At 54.6% G+C, this 19271-nt stretch overlaps 3 protein-coding genes across 4 annotated transcripts in view; 1 reads left to right on the top strand and 2 right to left on the bottom strand.

The window, feature by feature from the left end:
* PLCB2 (phospholipase C beta 2) overlaps window positions 1-5142 on the bottom strand; it is a 46200-nt gene extending 41058 nt beyond the window's left edge. The window contains exon 1 of the mRNA XM_061999163.1: window positions 5086-5142. The gene's annotated coding sequence lies outside the window, so the exon portion shown is untranslated. The remainder of the gene's footprint in view (window positions 1-5085) is intronic.
* Window positions 5143-6063: 921 nt separating this feature from the next.
* Window positions 6064-7166, top strand: INAFM2 (InaF motif containing 2). The gene has a single exon (XM_061999955.1). It carries the CDS (start codon window positions 6193-6195, stop codon window positions 6628-6630), a length of 438 nt encoding a protein of 145 aa, XP_061855939.1. The 5' UTR covers window positions 6064-6192; the 3' UTR covers window positions 6631-7166.
* A 4358-nt stretch (window positions 7167-11524) lies between these two features.
* The window catches only part of CCDC9B (coiled-coil domain containing 9B), a 39858-nt gene continuing 32111 nt past the window's right edge, over window positions 11525-19271 (bottom strand). For both annotated transcript variants that reach the window (XM_062000161.1, XM_062000163.1), the window contains one exon: window positions 11525-13801. The gene's annotated coding sequence lies outside the window, so the exon portion shown is untranslated. The remainder of the gene's footprint in view (window positions 13802-19271) is intronic.

Below are 19271 nucleotides of genomic sequence, written 5' to 3'. Positions count from 1 at the left end.
TGACAGACCCAGCCCTCTGCCATTCCCTAACAGCCACACAAACATGCAGCCATGGCATGACCAGTCCTCTCCCTTCCCAGGAAATGCCTTTCTTTGTACTTGTCTTGTTATCTGTGCTTTCTACACAGCTTTTATCTGTGCAATCAGTGCAAACTGGGGACAACTAACACACAAACTGACTAGAGATGCTTAGAAAAGAGCTCTCACTGCATGTAACTCCAGCCACTCTATTTTTGAGCAGTCAAACATGGGAACAGGACAAAGCAGCAAGTGGAATGGAAATTGCTATCAGGGCACAAGGAAGGTCTCTTACTAGGTGGTGGTCATGGTGTGTAAGTAGCCAGAGGCAGCAGCATATTCATGAGCTACACTAACAAATCCAAGGCTGGGTGTAGTGTGGGGAACAGTCAGCGAAGGTTTATCAGAGGAGGCTTCTATCTAGTGAGGCATATTCAGAGAACAGCACAGCTTCCCAGCTCTGACACGTGTCACCTTGCAAGCACTCAGAGTGCACATGGTGGGGTCAGATGTCAGGTTTGATTTGTTCTGCAGTTCACCATTTGTGGTCTTTAGGACTCTGGAAAAGTCAGTCCCCAGGCTCCCATCATCTCCATCATATTGTCAGCTGACAACAATGCACACACCTCAGTCTACAGCAAAATGGGGAATAACACTTGACAAAACCAGAACCATTGGGACAGCTCTGCTGGAAATACCAACATCCAGAGGAGCAGATGGCTATCAGCCCACTGCATCTGCAAGGAATACTTTCCTGGGCAGAGCGGCCAGTGGCTTATAACACAAGATTTCTCTGGAGACAACACAGCATTAACAAGGAATCCCACTTAAGCTCATTGCCAACAAATGTTCTCCCTTTCACAGGCATACAACATAGCAGGACTGAACTTTCTGCTGACACATTCACGCCCTGTGCTCCTGGAGGGATCAGAACAGCCTCTCTCCAGGATTTTACAGCTCCATTTCCCATCACTGAATCGGGATGGCACAAAGTGAGAACTGCAAGATGAACCATGAAAGAACTAGGAAAGGTTTCAGACCTACTGTAGTTAATTAACTCACACAGGGATGACATGAGTCCAGCACATTCTCTTACTAAGCTACCAAACCCAAGCACACAGAAGTGGAGCAAGCAACAGCTGCTTTAGGTTTATTCTGTGCAAGGAAGAGGCTCTATGAGATGAGGGAGCATTGCTGTATTCAAAGGTACACTGTTTTAACTAAGGTGAAAACCCACGCTGGCCTTGTGTGCAAATGCTATAGATGTGTGTATCTGTGAGCACTGGGGAGAAGCCCAGCTCATACACATTCATTCTCCATGCAAAGCTGGAGCAAGTTCAGCTTCTCAGCCCACGAAAACCAGAGGCAAAACACAGTGAGACTACACGGCCGCTCATCACCACTGTCCTACGGCTCGAGAGTGGGGGTTGTTTTCAAACTCCAGCCCTCAGAGCTGTGTGTGGCTGTTAAGTGTGTGGGGAGGTGTGTACATGAACAATCAAGTGCTGATTTTTGACTCTAGATCCCTGCACAGAGACTGTTCGGAGTCATGGCCACAGACAGCACAGGCTCACGCCCAAGGAGAAACTTAAACCACAACATTCACCTCCTGAAGTCCTGGACTTAGTGAAAAAACTTCCCTCTCCACAGACTGATGTATGGCACCTACAGCTCAGAGCACTGGGAACCTCAGCTTAAGACATTCAGATCAATGATGAGGTCTCTTGTTTGAGTGAATGCCCAGGTCAGGCTGCCCTTGTCAGCCTTTTCTCCATTTGAGAACCGTGTCATGGAAACAACAGGACAAAGACAAGTGGCATTATCTGGGAGAACTGCCTGTCTCCAGAAAGCTGCCTGAGGTCTGTCTGCACTCCATAGCACACTGAACCTCACGTTCCACCCCACAAAAGCAGAGCCTCTGCAGTGCTGTGAACACCTCTGCAGTAAAGGCAGACAAGTGGCTCTCCCCACTCCAGCTCTGAAGCATCACCTACTTACAGAAGTTTCTAAACAATTAAACCAAAACACACACACTCATCACTCTCAAGAGTTTTCTCACCAAGGAAACATTCCCTGTGCAAGGCTCTCCTGGGAGCAGGACATATTCCTGCTTCACAGCATAACAACGTGGCTCAAAATGGGCCTCAATAAAGTGATGGTACAAGGTTAAAGCTGCTGATGCATCACCACCCTGAGCTGCAAGATTTCTGCCCAAGGCCTCTATCCTGAGCAAAACCAAACCTGCCTCAAATTCAGCATCACTTATGATCTTCCCCACCCACCCTATAACCTCTGCAGAAGTCAGCTCAAGACAGTGGGTTGTGCAAGCTTCATTTACAGCAGCTAAATCAGAAGCTGAAGGAATTAAAACAACATGCCCAGCCTCCCCTCATCTGTTAGTGGATTAACAAGAGACAGCACCTTCCCACGTAAAGCAGAGGAGATTCCCAAGTGTAAGAGGAAAATGCCAGAGAACAGAATCCAATTCCCTGCAGGCTCCAAACAGGGTGAAATAAGGCACTTTCCTGTCAAAAGCAGAGACATTCCCTGACAAAAGGCTCAAGCATAGCAAAGTATTTGCTCGAGGACTTTGGCTGACAGATGAATTTAAATGTACCTGTCCCATCTTTTCAAGATCAGAGGCAGGTAGAAAGACTTCATCCATCTCTCCCCTCTCCAGCTCATAAATGCACCCAAGGAGAGAGTATAAAGTTTACAAAGCAACACCAGAGCCAATGAAAACAAGTTACAACTCTCAGTGAAGTCTGCAATCTGCCTGCAGAAGGCACACTGCCTGGGGCAGACACCCACAAACACCAGGAGTCCAGACAGGTGAGCGTGTCACATCGTGGCAGTGAGTGATGATTTCACACAAGCTAATCAAAGTGATCAAACCACACAGCTGGCAGAAGCTGATCCTTTGTAGGGTGTCACATCAGAATGCCCCCCAGTGACAGGCAGTGGGGCTAGGGGAAGCCACCCAGGCCATCCCCTGTCCCAGGGCACTGACAAGCAGTAGTTCAGGAGGCTGTGAAGTGCAAAGTCTCAGCCACCTCCCAGGCAATCCAACCCAGTTTCAAGGTCTGTACAGAAGTATATCTTAGGCCAATACTCTTCCCTTAATTAAGTCTTCTCCATCCTGAAGCACTAGATGCTACCCAATGACCCTGAACATTGGAAATCAATAAGACAAGTTCATTTAGCTCCATCCTTCAGGGGCCTTTGGAGAGTAAACAGACATCCCACAATAATACAAGTGCATTTAGCTGTGTCCTTCAGGGGCCTCTGGAGAGCAAACAGACACCCCACTGCAACAGGTCACAGCTGAACTGGTGCAACGCTGCTCAGTAAGGCAGGTGGAACACCACATCTTGTGTTTGCAATTAAACACAGGTGTGAGGCAGTAAGCAGCAAGTTCACAAGTAAACAAGTCTTCTAGTGGATCCTCAGACCAGAGAAGGGAAAAATTAGAAAAGGTTCTAACAGTAGGAGCCTGGGAGCTCTAGGGCTCTACAGCTGTCCTTTCTTGGCACCTCCACTTCCACAGTGCATCACAAGCCCTTGACTGTGCTGGGTTACTGATCCCTTTTGTGCTCTTTAGGCAAAACTCAAAGAGAGGACTAATTTGCAAGCTCTGTTTGGTGCCTGACACATGCACTGACTTTCCAAGACCCCACAGCTCTATTTCTGCACCACAGGAGCCTGATGAACACACAGCTTGGTATTTCTGCTAAAACCCAGAGCACAAAGGAAATAGCATTGCTGCAGCTCCAGCTCCCTGGCTCTCCTGGGCCTTTATGGGTGGTTGTTAGCAAGGAACTAAGTTTAGGAACAGGAGGCACACGCCTTCTGGCAGCTGCCTGCACTTGAACAAAAGGACCTGGAGGGAAACTCACTCCCATTTATTTGTTCACAGTAAAAAGAAAAGCTTACACCTGACTCTGGCAAAAGCCAGTAAGACATGTATTTAATGAACAGGAGTGTTTTTTACTGAAGCTGGGACAAATGAGGCTTTGGCAAAGAGAGCCTTAAGAACACTGGATTTCTTTAATAATACCATGGAATTGTTGTCTTCAATGAAGGCTAAGCCTACACGGCAGCCTGAATAAGCCATGGCTAAGTGCAGCAGGGAGAGGGAGGAGCCAGGCCGACGGTGGAATGTCTCTAGAGTGACGGAGGTTTAAGACAACTCCAGATCTGTAGTCCTGAGGAGTGACAGGCAGGGGAGCAAGAGAGCTGTGAGGCCAGGAAGGAGCATAACTCACACTGAATTATCTGTTGCTGCATTTTCTGGCTGGAGCAGCTTTAGTTGCTTCCAGAAGCTCTGTTCAGATGATGAAGTGCAGTGGGATCTCAATCACACCACACTCCCTACCTTAGCTGGGACTGTTTCTACAACTTCACTGCACATCCTCAACCATTGCAGTTTGCCAAGACCTCCACTGACAGAAAAGGAGTGCTATTAACTGCTGGATTTATAAACAAAGGCAAAGCAGCAGCAGTGAAAGAGCAGCAGTCATTGCACAGAGATTAAGAAGGATTGGTTTCCTTCCCAGGAGACGGGAAGCTAATTTTGGCAACACAGGACTAAGATATGCAGCTGTAATTGCTTTTTATTACATGGATCCCTACCAGCTCCTGGTTACTTTCTGTGCCTGTTTCCTGTACCAACCTGCTGACTCTTTTCAACATCCTTTATCAAACTCAACATCGTTTACATTTGCATACCTAGTAACATCAGAGCTCTGACTTCTGTCTGCCAGCTTCTAGACCCTACAGCAGGGTGTCAGCAATAAAGGGGAATGAAGCATCTCCAAGCATGGACTTAAAATGCAGGAAGACAACATGGGCTAGACAAGCATCAGCCTCAGAGGAGCTGCCTGTATATACATCAATCCTGTCCCCAAAAACCTGAGGAAGAACCAAGTTGGCCAAGACAGCAGCCCAGCAAGGCTCTGCCTCTGCCCATCTACACAAAAACCCTGAGGTTCTCCCTTTCTGTCCCAACTGTCCCCCTTTTCCCCGCTGTTGAGAGTAAAAACAAAGCGCTACTCAGCACTCACTCACTCCCTGCCTCTGGTGCCTTCCTGGGCAGCAGTCATCCCTGCAGCTGGGGTCAGCCTCTCTCACAGGTGCTTCTTGTTTACAACAGCTTTTCTGCTGCAACACACCTGACTGGCCTGAAATTGAAGGGAGAGAGAAAACGACTGAAAAGGAGCCACTCAATCGTTCTCAAAAGTGAACATTTTGAACCATAAAGGGGGGGAAAAAGGGGGTAACTCACACACACCCTAGAGCAGTGCTTCAGCTGCCCTCCAGACAAGCAAGGCAACGCTTTTGCAGGGCACTCGGAACAATCTGTATGCTAACAGCTTTAGATTCTATCCCTAGGTTTGGGCTCAGCCCAAACTGATGGGAAACAAAGTGTCCTCATTTCTCTCCTGAGGCTGCTCAGCCAGCGCATCCTCGGGGCGGCGCCGACAGACCCAAGAAGTGACTCCTGCGGAGACGTGAAAGCAGAGAGGAGACTTCCGAGCCCTTCCTCTCGCTGGGACGTTCCTCACGCTCATGCTTCCTTGCGGGGACTTCCCCGGCTCACAGAACCCCACGGGCGAGCCCCAACGACTGTGGCTGCCGGGGGATGCCGCCCGCCCGCACGTACCTACCGCGGCTCCCCCGCCCCGAGCCGCAGCGCTGAGGGCAGGCAGAGGAGGGCTCCGGCAGGCGCAGAGCCGCGGGGACCCGCGGGGCCGGGACAGCAGCGGGGCAGCAGCGCGACGCCATTCCCGGGCCGCCCAACGGCCGCCGCGCGCCCCCTCAGCCAGCAGCGCGCGCCCCCTCAGCCAGCAGCGCGCGCCCCCTCAGCCAGCAGCGCGCGCCCAACGGCTGCCGCGCGTGCAGCGCGACCACGCCCCAGCGGCACGTCGCCCCTTTAAAGGCCCCGCCCGTCCCCGCGGCCCCGCCCCGAGGCCCGCGGCCCCGCCCCTCCCCCCCAGGCCCCGCCCCTCGGCCCCCAGTCCCCGCCCCCGCGGCCCCGCCCCGGGCCCGGCGGAGCCGCCGCAGCAGCGCGCGCACGCCGCGGGGCAGCGGCATGTCGTGAGGCGCGCGAGGAGCCCCGGGCCGGGCCCCACCACGGAGGGGTCGGTGCAGCAGCGCGCCCAGGGCCGGGCCCCCATGAAGGAGAAGGAGGCGGGGGCGGAGCGGGGCAAGCCCGCCACTTACACCGGGGACAAGAAGGCGCGCATGGCGGCCAAGACCAACAAGAAGTGGGTGCGCCTGGCCACCGTGCTGGCCTACGTCCTCTCCGTCTCGCTGGCCGCCATCGTCCTCGCCGTCTACTACAGCCTCATCTGGCAGCCGGTGCGCGGCGGCGGCGGCTCCGGCCCCGGCCCCGCCGCCGCCCCCAGCCCGCAGCCCCGCGCCGCGCCGCCGCCGGGCCCCGCTCCCGCCCGCCCGCCCGCCGGCCCCACGCAGGAGGCTCCGCCGGCGCCGCCGCGGACGGGACCCGCGCCCGGCCCCGGCCCCGCCCGCAACGACCCTCCGGACGCGTCGCCGCCGCCCGGGGCCGAGGCGGGAGCCGCTGCGGCGCGCCGGGTGCGCGGCGGCCCCTGAGGCGGCCGGCGGGGGAGGACGGGCCCGGCGGACCGCGGGGAGAGGCCGGCGCCGCCCCGAGGGGCCGCCCGGGGACATCGCTCGCTCGCCGAGGCCGCGCTGGGCGCTGGGGACGCGGCTCCGCGACCCCCGGAGCGGACGAGCCCCGAAGAGCTCGGGCAGGAGACGGTCCCGGCGCGGGGCGAAGGGACGGTTGTCACTCGGTGGAACTGCTGCGGTTTATTGCCTCCCTCGTTTCTCCTCAAAAGGGAATTTTGTGGCTTCGTTCTTTCTCCTCGCCAGGGCTCCCTTCTCCCTCTGAACCCGCGTCGGCTTCCAGCGCTGTTTGTGCCAGTCTGTTACCTACACAAGGATACCGGCGTCCAGAATTCCTCCCTATCCACGGGACCAGCTTGGGAACAGTACGAATTTAGAGGCTGTAATCCGTTGTTTCAGTAAAGCCCGTTTTTGTTTAACAATGAGCATAAACCTATTTAAGACCGTGTGAAAGGTAAATTGACTCGTTTCCTATATTAAAGTATTTTCCCAGTATGAAAGTCTCTGTAGGACAGCACGTTCTGTGCGACGGCGGGAGCAGGGCTGGGGAGGAGCGTCCCCCTGCAGAGGCTCTCTGGGTAGCAGAAGGGGTTTGCCTGCTCCGACTGTGGCATGCAATGTGGATTCATTTGTCTTGGTCTGGGTAGGTGAGGCTGGAGCAACCTCTGTACGTGCCCCAGTCCTGCTGCTCCCTGGTTGAGCAGCCAGGCTGTTGTGCATCCCTGGAAATCATCCCTGGAGTTCACATTTCCTCTGCTGAGAGACAAAGATGTGCTTTGATGTGGTGGTTTCTGTGGTTTCAGGTGTGCACGTTACAAAGTGGATGTAAAATACAGCACTTGTTAAGAAGCTGGAGGGGAAATGCCTGTGTGGTAGCTGTGCTGGTGGCAGTGTGTTAAACCTGCATGTCAGCGGGGCATTTCCTTCCCAGCGGCTGGGAAAGGTAGAAACCAGGAGCTGAGGGCTTCCAGGAGCAACGTGGCTGGAAGGAAGGAGTGCTTTGAGTGGCATCTGTTTGGTTTTCCATTTTCCAGAGAGCACCCAGAAGCCTGTGCTGGTAATGTGCTAGAAGAGAAGGCTGGCTCAGGGCAAGGAAGCAGCATCCTTCTTAGTCCTTTCAGCCAGAAGCGTGCACGTGGTCATTGCCACCGTTCTGCAGGGCAGGTGGGGGGACCTGCAAGCCCCAAGGTGCTGTTGTAGCCGCTCTGTCACGTCCTGAGTGGCTCCTGGTTGTCCCCTGCAGTGGCAGGGCTGACGCTGCCCTGGCAGCAGCACCTGCCCGCGGCTTTGGCTGCAGCCCCGTGTGAGCTCCTCTTGCAGCAGTGGGTGAGTGTGTTCCCTGGCAGTTCTGCCTGCAGCCTCCTGGTACCCGTTTGTGGGGCTGCCACAGGCACCCCCAGGCTGGGTCCTGGTGATGAGGGTGCTGTTGCTCTCCTTGGTTCGCACCTCTGGTTGTAGCGCTGGAAGGGAGGAGTCAAAGGGAAACAAAGCAGCCCCATCCTTTGGTGCCAGTTGAGTTTAGTCTGGTTCTTGGCTCTGCTACTAAATGCAGAACCAGCTGGGAAGTGGCTCTGGGAGGGAGCTTGTGTTTAACTTTCCAAACCTTTGCAGGGAAGGAAGAGCCGTGTGGGATGACCCAGGTTGCTCTGGTCCCGGCCTGCGGCTCGGCCGGTGCGTGCAGCGCCTGGGAGCGGCACATCGCCCATGCTGGGTATTCACACACTCCTGGCATTTCTCACTTGAAATACAATTGCTCTCAGAAGACTAATAGAGCATGGCTGCGTGGAGCAGACAGAGATGGAGTGAATTGAATTAAATGGGCTGCGTGGCCCTCTTCCAACCTGCCATGTCACTGCAGAGATGCCTTGTGTTCAGGAGCAGCAACAACTTCAAGCTCTTCACCTGGCTCGTGGGTTTGGTGGCAGGGGATCCTTGGGGCAGAGGCTGCTCAGATCCCTGGAGGAAGGGAACAGCCCCATCGCTGACGGTCGCCTCTCCTTCTGGTGCTAAAAATAGTTGATGAGGCAGTAGGAAGGAAGATGGTTGTGGCTGTCTTCATTCCTGTGTGAAAGTGTGCAGGCTTGATGAGTTCCCAGACTGTGTTTTTGCATCGTCTTCTCTGCTGACAAATCCAGATGGAAGTGAAACACTTCTATTTCTGTGCCTGTTACAGCAGGCTCTGGAGCATCCTGTTGTGAGCGAGGCGGGGAGACGTTGGCTTGCAAAGATGCAGGAGGACTGCAGGCTGCTGGCCTAATGGCCAGGGAGCTCTTGTGACGAGAGCAGCCTTGCTTCCAAAGCCCCTTTGGACCTAGATTCTTCACCTAAACTCTTCCACATGCTTTCCCTAGTCAGGAATCGTAGTCCTCCAGAGGAAACGACGCTCCCCTTGAGAGAGCACTGCTGCCAGCCTGCCAGGAGCCAGCCTCTGCACCTGCTGCTGTCTTTGTGACAGGCCAAAGCAGCGACTAAGTGCAAATACTTGCAGTGGTGTCTAGGTGTGTGTTAACTCTTTTAACTCCCAGGTGCCAGGGCTTTTGTTGGCAAGGAGGTTGGCTGCAGCAGCTGGGTTGCCACCTTGGGCTGCCAGTTTCTGCACCGTGTTGCCATCTCTGGACTGAGACAGTTGTTGCATTTGAACATCGTGTTTTTAGCTCCCTAAAACGTGGCAGTCAGTGGTCTGGGGTAAAGCTGAGGTTTAAAAGGCAGGCTGCCTTGGTATCTGTTGTATTACTTCAGCTCCAATTCAGTCCCTTGAAAAAAGAAACCCCAAAGGGTCCCCTTGGTGTAGCTGTCTCAGGGGAGACAAGGCAGAGGCTTCTGTGTGCCCTCCTTGATAGGAATCACTGTGGGCTTGTGTTTGGTGGTGTTTCCCTGGATTGCTGAGGAAGGCTGTGTGCTGCATGGTGCTGGCAGAGCTGTGTCTTATTTCCAGCGAGTGCAGATCCCTGTGGAAGGGGAGCTGTGGAACAAAGAAGATGAGGGAATGTGGGGTCTCAGGCCACTGGCTTTAGTGACACGAGGAAGTTAACAAGGGTCTCCAGACTTGGAGCTCTGGATGCCCCTGCAGAAGCATGATGGCTGGGAGAGCATGGCTGGAACTGTGGCATCTGTGCTTCTGGTTTTTCCTTCAGCTTTTTGTTGATTAAAATGCCAATAATTGTCTAATGGCAATTCTCTCTCTCCCCCAAGCTTTGAGTCTCTGTCATTTAGGGCCTAAGTTCCAGATCTTTGTCCTCTCAGCCTTTAAAATACCTGTGGCACAGAGGAGTCAGTGCAGACTCACGTGCAGAGGGCTCAGAAGGAAGGGAAGTAGCTGGGTAAGACGTTACTGGAGCATGTAATGTGCTCCAGCAGCTGGCTCACATTCCAGCTTCTCAGAGCTACCTTTTGCCCATGCACGTTCCCTCGTGGTGTCAGCTGATGTAACACCACCTTCCTCCCAGGGTCCTGGGGCTGGCTGTGCTTCTGATGAGGAAGGTTGGGGTATTTTTACTCCAGGTCTTGGCTTAATTCACGAGCACAGCTGAAGAGCAGCTCTGGCTGCAGTGCCGATGGCAGAATTGGTGGCTGCTGCTGGGAGCTCCTTCAGGGAAGTCAGAACTGATGGCACTGGGCTGCTCTGGGAAGGGCTGTGTGGCTGTGGGTGGCTCCTGCCAGCCCTGGAGCTGCTCAAGCTTTGCTGATTCTGTACCCGAGCTGGAGCATCAAGCCAAGGAGGTGCAGCTCGACTTCTGTCTCTGCCCTGTGTGTTTGGAGGCAGTTTTGGAGGGGTCTGACCTCAGCTCAGCTGTGCTGTGGCTGTGTGAAGCTGCTGTGGTCGGGGGCAGCTGAGCTTTGCTGCCACAGCTGTGAGATGGCCAAGCTGTTGGGCAGCCCTTCCAAGGGAAGGCAGCAAGCAGTGCTTCCAGCACTCACAGCAGTGCTTCCAGCATCACAGCAGTGCTGTACCCTGCTCTGTGCCTCTGAGTTCCACATAACTTAGCACTGACCCCCGTGTTACACACGTGAAACGCAGACATTGCTGAATGCCAGCATAGCATCAGGCTCCTTTGCAACCAGCTTATCTGGAGGGGATCTGGTGTGCAAAAGGAGTGGCTGTTGCTGTCATGTCTTGTTGTCAGCTCAGTGCTGGCAGTCTGTGCACTCTGCTTTGCTGTAGGTACTGGCTGTTGGGATGGGAACAGAGCTGCCACTGCCGTTCACATTTTCTGTTGTTGCCTCCTGCAGTAAGTGGCTTGGTAAAGCTTTGGAAACTGAAGGACCTCCAGCTTGGTCCAGATGTACTCTTGTCCTTGGCTTGAGCCTTTTAAACCTGATCTCTTTCTACAAGATCAAGATCAAGTCACTGAAAGCAATCTGGACAGGCATTTCGGCTGCAGAGCTGCTCTGTTGAAACTGATGCTATTTTTTGCCAACTAGCAGGAGCCAATTCTTTGGTTTAAAGAGAAAAGGTGTTCTGAGAGTCACTGCTGCTTTCCTGCTGTCTGGGAAAGAGAAAATAGATTTCACAGAGTCCCTGAGCTACCAGGCACTGCTGGGGGGAAACAGGCACCTCTCTAGGGCAGATGACTCTGCACTCTGCAAGCTGCCGTCACGTTGGCTTGCAAGAGCAGCGCTGTGGCAACGAGGAGGCTTCGATACCTCTGTGAGAAAGTGAGCCTGGTGTTCCAGGGCAGGCTGCAGTCGCTGCAGGGAGCTTTGCAGGTGAGGCAGCTGAGCTAGCCCAAGAGCAAGGCACGTTCCTGAGGGGTGAGGGCTCTGAGCTGGTGCTGTGCAAGGCAGACACTACTGCTTCTGTTCAGAAAACTCTCCGTGTGGGATGGAGAATCACGAAGCACTGGAGCCCTTCCCTCGTTACAGCTTTTATTTCACGTAAATAACCCCTCTACACCAGGTTTCTCAACTTTCAGTCTTTTCTCTCACTGTAAGGAAGAAACAGCTAGCCAGAGATTTCTGAAAGGCCAACCCAGGCCCCGAGCAGAGTGTTAATGAGCAGGAGAGACTGGCCCTGGGAACAGGCCCTGCACAGCCCCATCCTGCAGCCTCACACAGACAGTCCTCCCCAGGCACCGACCTGCCAGCCTCCTTGCATCTGCAGCAGGAGGGGGTGGGGGAGGTGTTCCTTTCAGAAGGCAGTGTGGGGGTGAGAAGATGGAGTGATGACTGCAGAGGGGGTTTTGTCTCAGCCCGCTGCTGGCCCAGGACAACGTCAGGTTTCTGTCTCCAGCTGCCGAGCTGCAACGTGCCCCTGCTCTGAGGCTGTGCTTTGCATGGAGTGTGAGGCAAAGCAGCTCCTGCCTCTGCTGGTAAGGGCTTGGTCTGGCTGGATCCAGGTCAGTGGCCTGATATGCTAGAAATGGTAATAAATTAAACAATCCCAAGCAGGTGTTTGAGTCAGATCAGGAAAATCAGCCTTCAACAGGGAGGGAGGGTCTCCAGGACCCAGAGCAGTGCTACAGCCTGGCTTTTAGCAGATCTCTTGTTCTTTCATCTGTTGGATAAGTCCAAATAGTCCCAGTCTGGGCTGTGGTGGAGGGAAGATGTTTCTACTGATAACACATGAAAGCTGCACACTCTGTCTCCTGACAACACCTGGTCTGAAGCAAGGAAGCTGTCCTGGCTTGGGCGTGTAGAGGCACTTCCCAGGCTCGTCCTTCATGAGAGGTGCTGTGGGCCTCAGCCAGCAAACCACAATGTCCATCTGTGCAAACATCAGTTTATTAAAGCAGCATACAGTGTTTGTGTCCATGTGTGCAGCCTTGGCACAGGGCACCTGCCACTCTGGTCAGGGACTGCATCCTGCAGTGAAACCCAGCCCACCTGCACCCCTGTGCCTGCAGGTACCTGCAGTCCTGCATCAGGTTTTAGAGCAGTGCTGCCCAAGGAGGGGGCTGTCCCTCCCCTCTGCTGTCCCAAAGTGAGAGATGCTGTTATTCCTTGTGCCTGCCTTCTGCCCTCTCCTTAGCTGGGAGCTGCACTTCAGGGAGGTCCTGCCTTGCTGGGAGTCTCTGAGCTGCCTGCAGAGCCAAGCAGCTGGGATTCTTGCACATCTCTGCTTGTAAATGCTCATCCAGACCCTTGATCTGAAAGGTATCTGTTAAGGCCAGGTCAGTGTCTCATGCAGCTTCCAGGGGAGCTGCTGCCCACTTGTTCAAGCACAAGGCTACGAAAGGCACAACCAGGAAGGTGAAAGCATTTGATAGGAAGCCTTAAGCCTTCAGCTCCAATGTGGCCTGGGTCCCGCTGCCCACTCCTCTGTGCAGGCTGCTGGAGAAGGAAGATTCTTGCATTTGTGCTGTCCTCCTCACCCTGCTTGGCAGAAGGAGCTGCCTCCAGCCCCTGCAGCCTTCCTGGTGCTACAGAGCAGGCACAGTGCTGAGCTGCACACGTCCCTGCTGCATCTAGCAGCCACCTTCCTGGGAGAGAGCACAGTCTCAGCCTCTGCTGCTTGTCCCTAGCACATCTACCAGGAGGAGGAAGGCAGCTGTTCCAGGAGGGGATGCTGAGGTTGATGTGTGCACCCACACCTCACTGCAGAAAGCTCCATCCAGCCCCTCTGTGCCCTGCAGCCCACACAACTACCCTACACCTCTGCCAACACTTCAACCACATGCAAACCTCGAGTGCAAGAGCTGCCCTGAACGCTTTTTCACCTGCCTACTGCACTAAACTGAACACCTCGTGCTGTCTCAGTGCTGTGTCAGTGTCCTGCTCCCTGCCTGGCAGCGAGGGGGAGCTGCTGCAGCCCCAGCCTCAGGGACCGAACGGCTGCTGTGCCCAGAAACCCAAATCTGAACTTGAAACAGAAGTAGTTATTAAGTAAGATAAAGTGCATCCAGTAGAGATGTCATTGGCTTGCCACACAGCTGCAACAGAGGCAAAACAAACTCAACAGGTAGGTGATGGTGCTTTGGGTGGTGGCTGGGAGGGTGTGCAGCCTCCCCTCTCCTGGGGCAAACGGACAGCAAAGGCTGCAGCCAAAACTGAGCAGGAGTGGGGGTGCTGAGGGGGGACCCACGTGTGGGGAACCGGCGCTGGAGGGCACAGGGCAGGTGCTGAAGGCTGATTTCATAGGTCAGAGTCAGGGCAAGCTTGGGCTCCTCTTCTCATCCACCACCTTCAGCACGTTATCCTGTGAAAGAGCAGAGACAGCAGCAGGATGATGAGCCTCAGGGGAACTGCTGAGCAGTGGATGAGGACTCTGCAGTTTCAGCCTGAGCTTCCTGCAGGGCTGGGGCTGCCTGGAGGCCCCGCTGCAGCTGAACCCAGATGCCTCCCAGTCCCATCCCCTGGGAGCAAGGGGGGCTCTGTGGCCTGTCCTGGGGGTGCAGCACACGTGGGTTTGTGAGAGCAGAAGGGTCTGTCAGCTTGAGTGAAAACCCCCAGCCCTGAGTGGAGCCTGCTGTCCTGTGGCTGCCCCCAGACCCAGACACCTTGATTGCCATTGGGAAAGGCAGAGGTGGTGTTTGCCCTCCAGGTGCCTGGATGCTGCTCAGAGTTGCTGAGCTGGGCTTTTCCTGCATCCACGTTTAAATCCACAGAGCTGCCTTTTGCCAATGCAGACTGCAGCACCCAGAGCTCCCAGGAAAAGGCAGAAGGGGGACTAAAAGACCCCAACAGATGAAATACCACAAAGTCAGGAGAGGCAACAGAAAGCTGAGCTCACACAGAAAGGAAACCTCTGAAGGAATCATTTAAGGACACAGGCAGGGACAGCTCGTAAGGAACTGATGTCACAGCCAGGTACAGAACTAATCAATGCCATCTGCAGCTGGGTCTGTGTGTGACTGCTGCTGGAGACGCTGGGGCTGTGCTGTGTGTGTCCTGCTGCTGAGGGGTGCTCTGTGCTGCAGCACAGCTGGGAGCTGAGGCCAGGAGCAAGCTTCTCCAGTTGCACTTGGTGGTCCAAGTAGTGTAAAACAACCTGTATTACGAGTGTGAATGGGCTCCAGAGCAAACTGTTGTTCATCTGTTCCGTCAGGAATGGTTTCAGCAGCCCTGTGCTGTAGTGCTGGTGGACAATTCTCTGCGGGTTCCTTTCAGCACAGACACCTTTCTGTGTGGGAGGCAGCCACACAGCCAAGGCACCAGTCATTTCTTCCCTTAGCGATTAGACTCAGCTCTCCCTGTGCCCTCTGTCCCTCCCCAGCCGAGGGCAGCCAGAGACCCCCCAGCTCTCCCTGGCCAGTGCTCCAGCCCCAGGGCCCATCAGCCTCCCAGCAGGGCCTGGCTGGATGTGGGATGTCACTGGGGTGACTTTCACAGCTGAGCCAACTGCAGCCCGTTGCAGGACCTGCTGCTTCAGCCTCCTGCCATAGGCTGGCTGTGCACGAGGGCCCTGAGGGCTGGAGCTGCTGGGCTCTGGCAGTCTGGCCTGTGTCCCGGGTCAGTGCTTGGGCTGCAGACATCAGTTGGTTGGGTTTAACCTGGGCTGGGTGCACAGTTCCCAGAGTTTTGCTCTTAGTGGACCACCCAGGCTCGTGAGATGCCACAAGGCAACCTCAGCCATGATGTGCAAGGACCATCTGTTAGACATCATCACACCAGACTTTCTCACCTGGCTGTTTTTCAGATGGGTGTCTCTGTCTCTGCTGTTCCAACGTACACTGAGGCCAGAAAGCACACCAGTAAGGCCATGAGATATGTTCTGCCTGGCACAGGCCATTGGACTTCCTTGAATGAATTCTCATTTCAATTAGAACTGATGCCTTTAAGGGGAGGAACAAATCCTAATCCTGTGTAATTTGCCAACTCTAACTGCAAGCCTTGATGAGCTTAAATGTGTGAGGCCAGTCGCTGGTGCAGAGTGCTGCTGGAGTGCTCCAAGATGTTGTCACTCTCTGCAGTCTGCCTGTTGCTTCTCAGCTGGCAGGAAGGAAGATGTGCCCGTGCCCCTTGGCCTGGCAGACCACAATGTGGTACCTCTGACCCCTTTTTGTCTGGGGTTTGCATGGAGGGGGTTGCCACAGGTGTCTGAGGTTGCCTTGTGCCAGCTCTGCTGTCAGCAACTCCAAGAGCAGAGCCAAGAACCAAACAGCAGCTTCTGCAAAGTGCTGGGCAGGCTCAGGATCCCAGCTGGGATCTGCACACTAATTCTTCTGGGTGTCAGTGGAAGCATCTGCTTTGACAGAGGCCACCACCTGTGACAGGAGCAGCCACAGCTCTGTCAGCAGGGTGATGCTGTTGCTGTAGCAGGTCAGGCTGGCCTCAGGGCCCTGGCAGTCCCGCTCCAGCCCAGCACGTCTCATGTCCCTGTGTCCTCAGGCAGGCACCAGCCTTTTCCTCATTGCCCCATATTTATTCATGGGCTCTGACACATTGATCCTTGCACCAGCATTGTTTTCTGACTCAAGTGTTTCTCCTTGCTGACTTTACTACCCTCTCTATTTATGGAGATCGGGATCACTTTCTGCCTTCATTCTGCCAGACTAAACAACCATTCCCTGAACATCTCTGGAGTCCTGCTCCGTGTTTCTTCAGTCCAAGTACATTTCTCTTGAACCATTATCACCTAATCCCTCTATTTTCCAATGTTAAGAACATTTTCCCATGTCATGCCAGGGGAAAGGCTTTCCATCACTCCAGAGCTCTGAGGATAACTCTGCTGAGCCCTGCATCAAGCTCTCCCGCTCCCTAACTCTGCATGAGGCCTGAACCCTCTGCTTGGGGGGTTTTCTGGGACCTTGGGACGCCCACAGCATGATGATGGGCTGCAGAAGGTGGTGTGGGCTGCACAAGGGCCAGGGAGGCTGCTGCTATTCAAGTCATGCCCTTGAGATGTGCCCCTGCCAGTCCAAGGCCAGCTTCCAAGACATTACAGCAGATGATCCCTCCTTGTCTGTTGAACCTGGAGGAAACTGGTGTGTTCTTTTGTGGCTCCACAACTCCACCACCAAGTGTTGGTTTCTGCCTGTGCTGCTCCTGCACCAACCTTTAGCACTGGTTTGCATCAGACAGCTGCCCCCCCTCCCTGGCCTGAGCCCTGCTGCCCCACTGCCGCTGACGTCAGCCAGAGCTGCCAGGTCAGATCCCTGGGGCTGCTCTGGAAATCCACCCCCAGCTGCACTCTCTCTAAAGATGTTAAGATTAATTTTCTCTGGAGGGTTCAGGGAAAAGCTTCTGTGGCTTTTGTGTATCGTTTACTTCTCTGGGACTCGTTGGACATCCTCCAGGGATTCCAGCCCTGCACTTCGGGTAAATATTTACTCCCTGTGATTCGAAGCAAAGGATGAAAGCCCCACCACACTCTGCACAGCATCTCCAACTGCTCTGAAGGTGCTGGAGACTTTTAGTGCCATAAATAGACATTAGCAGTGGAAGCTGTGAAACCCACATGGTGGCTGCTCACTGCAGGGATGGGCAGCATCTGGGAATCCACATGGGAGGGAGGGTGGGATGCAGCCCCAGGGCAGGACAGGAGGAGAACACAGCCCAGCACTGACTCCTGGTGTCTGCTGCTGCAGATACCTCCTGTGCTTTGGGACCTGGGAGGTGTGGGAACAGAGGGCACAGCCCTGGCATCAGGTGAGGTGACCTGACTTCTCTGCTGGATGTGAATCCCACCAGGTCAGTGTGTTAATGGCAGGACGCCGTTCCACTCCTTTGGGGCTGATGGGTTGCTCTTTGCAAGATCCTCCCACCTGTCAACACTGGTTTTGCCAACAAGTGCCCTGTCTCAAAACTGGATCACCAGCAGTTAAAAACATCACAGTGATGTTTTCCAGCTTGCAAAGGTTGAAGGAGGGCTGCAGGGGGAGGTTGGTGAAGTGCTGGAGCTGCCCTATGTCTGGGACACACCTGGAACCTGCCAAACTTCTGCTTTGCACACTCACTGGGAAATCACCTGCTGCCTCCTGGCAGGGAATGATTAACCAGCCTTAACACAACCCACGGTGCTGCAGCCCTCCAGATGCTCCTCCTTAAGGCTGATCATATCTCGTGTGTCCTGCTCACATTAATCGTCTTCCTTCTTTGCTACAAGCTCTGTGCCCCAGGACAGCAGGACAGAAGTCACCCAGGCTCTGTCATTTGGATTCTTGGCACAGGCTTGGCTCCTGTTTCCTACCAGGCACTTCAGGGCACTCCCTGGTATGGTGTCTGCTGGTGAAATGGACACAGCCCACAGCAGAGGTTTCCAGCTGGCCTGGACTCACTGAGAGCTGCTCCTGGAGGCTTGCAACCAGCAGCCCATTTACCTGGCCAGATAGAGCCCTTCATCTACAGAGAGCCTGTGGTACCACTGTTCACACACCAGGGGGTGAAAAGCACTCCCTTCTTCCCCTGCTGCAAGGGGCAATCGGCCCGAAGCAGGCACAGAGTGTGGGCTGGGCATCAGCTCTTAGAGAGTGCTCAGCTCACTCAGCTCACTCATCTGTTCCTTACAGATTATGCGCAGGTGGTGGGAGGAGGCAAATAATGAAGGTGGTTTGGGCAGCTCCGTTCCTGGCAGTGGGCACAGCAGGAAGAAATGAGCTTTTCATTTAGCATTCTAACAGAAGAGTGCAGCTCTTGGTTTAGTGCTCAGCCCTGCTGCTCTCTGAGCTCCCTGAATGATGCTGCTGCTTCTTGCCAAACCTCTCTCAGCCCAATAAAGCTGCACTTTGTCTTGGGCACTCTGAAAAACGGCCGAGTCATTACCCTGGCACGTGTGCTTACACACACAGAGGCACCTCCAGGATGGCCACATGTGGGAAGGCCCTTTGTGGGCCACATGCCACGGCCTTGCTGAGCACAGCTTTCCCATGGGCTGCATTCTGGGCAGTCCTTGGCCTAAAGCAGCAGCTGCAGGTGTCAGGCTGGAGAAGCCAACAAAAACCAAGCAGGAAATCCCAGCAAGGGCTGAGCCGCAGCTGAGTGGGGGCGATCCGAGGGGTCCTGGCTCCAAGGGGTGCTGTGCTGGAACACTTCAGGGAGAATTGCATGAAGACAAAGGCAAGCTTTGCAGCTTTTTCATACGTACCCTGGTGAAAAGCTACTTAGTCTGCAGAGCTCTAGGGAACAGCAGCCAGGGGAGAAGGGAAGGGGCTGTTCGTGACTGCCGCCCGTGTCACGCTGCAGCCTGTCACCTTGCTTTGGGGACTGCAAAGCAACATCAGGAACAGCCACGAGAGCTTTTTGCTCCCAGCACACTGACAGCTCCAGACTCCAGCCAAATGAGCCTTTGCTTTTTTGGTGGTGGTTGGTGCAGCTCTGTTGCTCCTGGGAGCCCTGCTGTCAGGCCACACCGAGCAGCGGTTCTGCTTGTGCCGAGCCGGCGCCACAGAAACCAAAGGCCTTCCCTTCTGCTTTGTCTGCCATGGGATGCTCCTGACAAACTGGACAGGGAGCAGACAGTTAAAGACAAGTCCCTCCATCTTCCTCTTGGCTCTTCTCCCCTCTACAAATAAATCACGGCAGGATCCACCCTGTCTGCAAACGATCTGGTTTGGGAAAGCCAACCCTGACGGTGGTGCAGAGGGAGAGGGGTCACGGTGCTTTGCGGGGACTTCAACAGAACAGAGGTGACAATGATGCCCTAGAACATCACCAGACACCGACAGCCAAGCAGCACTCATGCACTCACTCTCTAAAGGCCCCTGCAGTGGAGGGAATGAAATAAAAGA

Source organism: Colius striatus, chromosome 7 (assembly GCF_028858725.1).
Source record: "Colius striatus isolate bColStr4 chromosome 7, bColStr4.1.hap1, whole genome shotgun sequence".
In the NCBI taxonomy this organism is placed as follows: domain Eukaryota; kingdom Metazoa; phylum Chordata; class Aves; order Coliiformes; family Coliidae; genus Colius; species Colius striatus.
This window is presented reverse-complemented; position numbering and strand designations above follow the sequence as displayed.